Below are 5638 nucleotides of genomic sequence, written 5' to 3'. Positions count from 1 at the left end.
TCATGCTTACGCTACACATTCGTCTCAGTGAAGTTGATGGGGGCTGCCCGAAGAATCCTACTTCTTGACCGGTCCGAAAACGGTATGTTATTAACGAATTGAAACACTGCATACAAAACTAGAGGGTGCTCCAGCAGTGAAGAAGTCGACATGCTGGTCAAAACAGTGGAGCTGTGGTCGAAACACGCGGCCCAACCGTTGCCTATAGTCCCTTCAGAGGCGAAACTTCAAAGAAGCTGAATGTTTTTAAAGCACCTAAATAACCCGGTGTAGCACCACTGCCTCGTGGCAAGCGAAGCAGTCCGCTGACTTGTATTTTGCTGAGAGGTTGCTGGCGGACGCTCTAGTGCGCCATTACCAGGGTCTATAGGTGAATTGAGCAGAAACACAAGAGAAGTGGGACAGACGTAGTACTGAATAGCGCGTTAAGTGGCCTTCTACTGGTGGGTCTACGAAAAATAGAAAAAATGTGGTCATTCAAGGCGTTTTGAAGACACTGAACATAGAATGTTTAACTCAGTCGAGTCCTAAGACGAAAATTGCGAAACATTCGCCATGTCGCCATTCACAACCTTAGGTCCCCACGGGCCTCTCAAATTCGCCAATTCGGCGAAAAGTAACCGTGCACCAGTGGCAACCCTGTAGATGGCCAAAAGGTATACCCCGCTGTCGCCGAGACAGCACCCAGCCTTCTGTGGTGTGCTGGCCGACACGTACCACATGATTGCAGTATGCCCAGCCATACCTCTTCCTTTTTCATCCCTCTTCCTCCTACCCACAAGAGAGGCTTGGGAGGAGTTCCTGCTCGGCTGCTTCACCAGGGATGCTCAGCGCTCCCTGCTGGCCCGCGCCCGAGCAGCGATGACCTCCAGTGGACTTCTGGAATAAGGAGACCACTCAAGTGGATTTCTATAATAAATGTTTTTCCACCACCACCTGCAGCCCGGGAACGCTGCTCACGCTTCGCGTGGCGACAGACTCTCGTTCAGAACTCCATCGGCACCCGAGCTGCTAAGGGGTGCTCTTCAAGCTCACTCTGACGACGATCCCACCGCAGTGAGCCCAACCAGCTCTTCTTTGACCAAGATTGCCACTGGCTTCACATGCGGATTGTCGGAAAGCGCCATTCAGGTGCCGTGTACCACCGTGCTACTCCGCGCATCGTGAACAATAATATATGGCGGCACAAAGTTAAAAGGAAAAAGGGTGTAATTAGTATCCAAACTTGCGCGAACTACGGCCGTTTAATTCACTCATTTACATTACCTGAAAAGCTGAAAAAAATTGCGCCATTCCTGGTAGACTAGTCTTTTCTTATTGAAAAGCTTTCGTGACTCGCCTGACGAGGAAACGAACCGCAGAACCTGGAAACAAAGGCAGCCTCGGGAGCCTCATTTAGCCCTTATTTGGGCCTTTATATCACTCAAGATGATGTGATTATGCAAGCGCATCGTATAGTGTCAACGCGTACGTCCTATATATAATTCTGACCTTGTACTTGGTGAAGATGGCCAGTCGGTCCCGAAAGAAAGAAAGAGGAAATATTCTGGGCTAGACAATAGAGAATTCCATTGGCGAAGTGCTGCAAGTTCTCTTGGGTGACGGCTTTTTCCACAACTTAATACAGTATTCAACACTCGTAGTCAACCCAGAAGCTCAGATGGAAATTAATCTATGCGGACGAGCTAGCTCGTAAGACTCGACGTGCATAATGAATAGCATTTTCAGGGCTTTAGTTTTAGGAAATTATCCATCATGAAAGAAACATACGGAGGTTCTCAAAGAGAGACGCATGAAAAGGACATAGCCTAAAAATTTCTTTTATAAGTATATTCAAGGAGGTCATTCGACGAGTCTTGGCACGTCAGAAAAAGTGCGAAAACGGGGGATTCCAGGCAGTGTCATATAGCAGCACTCGTAAAATGTCACCGGCAAGTTAACAATTTTGACAGCGTCTTTTCACAAGCATTGATTCGATAAAGAGAACAAGTTTCTGAAGGAGCTTTCAATAAATGTTACACTGTCACGGTGGCCTGCATACGAAAAGATAGACTGAAATCTGTGACGTCACACCAATGTTCTAGGGTCTTGACACGATATTCTAAAACAATGTCACTTCTTAGCTTTTTTTATTACTGGATTTTTCATGAAAAAAATGAAATCAAATTCAAATTTTTAAAGCCTAATACTGTGCACCTGAAGCGATTTTTTTTTCCTTTGTTTAGTGACTCAGCCGGCAAGTTGCGGCTACAAGATCATAGAATTCACAGTAGCCGTCCGCCATACAAGCAGAAAGAGGCTTCAGCCGCGTTCTAGATAAAGATGAGTAATGCCATGCATTTTCAGATGGTGAGCATTTTTCGATGGAAATTTATATCTTCTATATTCAGCATTGGCGCAATTTCTTGAAACAAGAGGGTCACTTTCGCAAGGCTTGAACAGGTTCCTCCCATCAACAGTTCTGAAGGCGTTCATTCACAGTGAGCATTAATAATCAAGCAAGGCCACTAACTGTAAGGACACTGACGAAAGTAGTCGACATCGCGCGCTATTCCATTGTACAAGAGAAAATGTGTCACACGTTGCTTAGCAAATGAATATTCGTTGACACCTTCCTAGCAACCTATATCTATGTGGTGGAAAAAATTCTTGGCAGCTTGTTTGACTGTCGATGACCTCGTTGCACATCAGGGACAATGTATGCAATGTCTGCGCTTCAACAATTACCTACAAGTGGACTCCGCAATGGTCGTCACAAAATCTTATGAATAACGCGCGCAAAACACCCTTAAAATAACGCGTCACTGCTGCTATCACAGCCATCTTGCATCAGGAATATGAATAGACGCTGATAAATGGAATTCACAAATGCGTTTTCGCAGCCAGACTTTATATTAAATTCCACACGGGGCGAAACTAGCACTACTTGCGCAGGGCCCTAAATTTCAACTGTTTCACTTGAAGGGCCCTAGATTTCCACCCACCCCCCGTTTTTTGAGTGTCGTCTCAGAAGTTGACACTCAAATAGTTGCATATTCATTGTCACCTAAAAACATGCGTGACATATAAGACCATAGCATATTCAGAAAACTCCGACCAGCGGTGCTGTGTTTATTCGTCCCCCTTATTCTCGCAGTCCCCTTTTTGACAGGCGAGAGCCCCGGATGACGCACTTTTCACTAAACGTCGCGGCTCGCGCTTCAAACCGATTCCCAAGGCAACCGAGCCTTTCCACAAAAGCGTCCATCTAGTCCGCTTTGACAGGACCGCACAGTCCCCCTTTGTCCTTGGTGTACAGTTTCACGTAGAAGAGCACGAACAGCGAGAAGAACAGCACTGCCTGTCCGAACTCGAGCCACACGAACAGGGGCACGTAGTTTCCCTCGGCGAAAAGCAGGCACACCGCGTGCACGAAGTACAGCACGAACTGCACTATCTGCACCTTGGTGAGATGACTCTTCCACCAGAGCCACTTCTTGTACTCCGGTCCGAGAGCCGCCAGGAAGTAGTACAGGTACGAGAGCACGTTCACGAAGCCGTTGATGCACACGACGAACATAGTGTGCGACTGGGCGGCGTAGGTGACGTTGATCCAGACGTTCCAGGCGACGATGACGTGGTGCACCACGTGGAGCGTCGTGATCTGTTCGTACTTTCTCCGTAGGACGTAGAACACGGTGCTGCTCAGCTCGCACAGCTTGAACAGGTACAGCCACCACGAGAGGCGCACTATCTCCAGGCTGGCGGGCTCGTCGCTCACGTCCAGGTCCATGAGGAACGTGTAGCCACGGTCCCAGTAGGCGAGCTTAGCGAAGCGCGCCACAAAAAAGGCGGTGAACAGCGCAGCCAGCAGGTTGTAGACGAGGATGAAGCTGCGCAGGTCGTACGGCTTGCGCCTCGACATCCACCGAGGTCCGCCAACCTTGACGAAGTAGACGTACGCGGCCGTGATCATGGCCACCGGCAGCGGGCTGCCGGTCAGCGGCCAGCCTTCCGTGCGGGAATCGCGCTGTGGAAACCACGGAGTCGCGTTCGTAGGCATGCCGCCGAGTAAGCTGGCCTCTGGTGTCTCCATCGTGGTAGGCGGTGCGAGGCGCTCCTCGCGAACCAAACTGTGCGCTGCCGCGGTAGTCCGTGAACCCTGCTGTCGGGCGTGCGCTTCGCCCGCCGGTCACTGACGTTCTCCGTACGCGTTGCCGATGCATACGAGGAAGGATTTCACGCGGGAAGCCAGTTTCTTCTCACGGTTCGCCCTCTCTCTTTGAAGAGCGCGAACTTGGCCTGCCACCCTCGCCCCTCGTACGGCCGGTCCTTTTTTAGGTACAGGAAGGAGAGGGGGAGATGGGCGATTTTTGAGACGGTCGCTAGCCACCCCCCTCTCGACCTAAGCATTTGTCAATGCGTCCGCATTTTTCCTCCTTTCTTGTCGCTCTCAATTCGCGCTTGGTATGTTTGCTTTGCTGTTACCCAAAACATTGCTCTAGGACAGGGATAGCTAGTCAGCGAGTACAGATAAAGATTTAGAGTGAGATACGCACATATGCGTTGTTTTATCGGTGAATCGGAAAGAAACGCACTACTGCCTTCTCTCCACCGTACCCTTGCCTCCGGTAGTTTGCTAGCTCTTTTTCTTCCTTTCTTTTCATTGTTGATTTTCTTTTGTCGTTCGTTTCCCGTCATTTCGACCGTCAAACCACCTGTATACCATTTTCTTGCACGCCTACCTTAGCCCCTCCACAATGAAAATAATTGCTTTTGTCGCTGGCAGTACTCGGAAAATGAGCAGCAGTTACATTTGCTGTTCGAACGTTCTCGTATGGAGGTATTTTGTTGGTTCTGACCGGATCCGTGAAACTCGCGGGCCTTGTGACGTCACTTAATTGGGCAGTCTCTTCACGGGCTATTTATTGTTGTTAAGCTTGTTATTCTGTTCGCGCACGCGTGTATTAACTTGGTGATAGCCAGAAGTGTGGCAGCTTGGGCTAGTTGGTATGACATGACGATAGTTATAGCGCGAGAACAGAATGACGACATGTCCTTCGTGTCCTTTTTGTCTTTATGTCACCGTTCTGTTCTTGAGCTATAACTATCGTCATCATCGTGATAGCCATGCTTGTCAGTTCTCCACTATGAGCGATGACAAATGTTATGGTAATGAACCTACCGGAAGCATAGCCAGACGCGAAGAAATAATGAAGAAATGAAGATGCCTTCTGGGCATGCTCTAAACATGCTCCTTCGCCGGTACACCGCAAACACGCGTACCACGTCATTACTCTCGTTAACTAACCGATATCCTGGCCATGCGTGTGCACGATGATGGTTAGTAGCTAGCAGTTACTTAATATGCACGATTCAAACTTCTTTGGCCCGCTGCAGTGGTCTAGTGGCTAAGGTACTCGGCTACTGACCTACAGGTCGCGGGATCGAATTCCGGCTGCGGCGGCTGCATTTTCGATAGAGGGGAAAATGCTGTAGGCCCGTGCGTTCAGATTTGGGCGCACAGGTGGTCGAAATTTCCGGAACCCTCCACTACGGCATCTCTGATAATCAAATGGTGGTCTTGGGATGTTAAACCCCACATATCAATCAATCAATCAATCGATTCAAACTTTCGAGATATAAGTAATCCACCTGC

At 49.0% G+C, this 5638-nt stretch overlaps 1 protein-coding gene across 1 annotated transcript; it reads right to left on the bottom strand.

Annotated features, from left to right (window-relative positions):
• Window positions 1-3081: 3081 nt before the first annotated feature.
• On the bottom strand, window positions 3082-4299 carry LOC119170352 (very long chain fatty acid elongase 7). Its single transcript, XM_037421490.2, has one exon. The coding sequence runs from the start codon at window positions 4073-4075 to the stop codon at window positions 3248-3250; it is 828 nt and encodes a 275-aa protein (XP_037277387.2). The 5' UTR covers window positions 4076-4299; the 3' UTR covers window positions 3082-3247.
• Window positions 4300-5638: the final 1339 nt, after the last annotated feature.

This window comes from Rhipicephalus microplus, chromosome 2 (genome assembly GCF_043290135.1).
Source record: "Rhipicephalus microplus isolate Deutch F79 chromosome 2, USDA_Rmic, whole genome shotgun sequence".
Taxonomy (NCBI): Eukaryota; Metazoa; Arthropoda; class Arachnida; order Ixodida; family Ixodidae; genus Rhipicephalus; species Rhipicephalus microplus.
The sequence above is the reverse complement of the archived record's forward strand: the minus strand, read 5'-3'. Positions and strand labels throughout refer to the sequence as shown.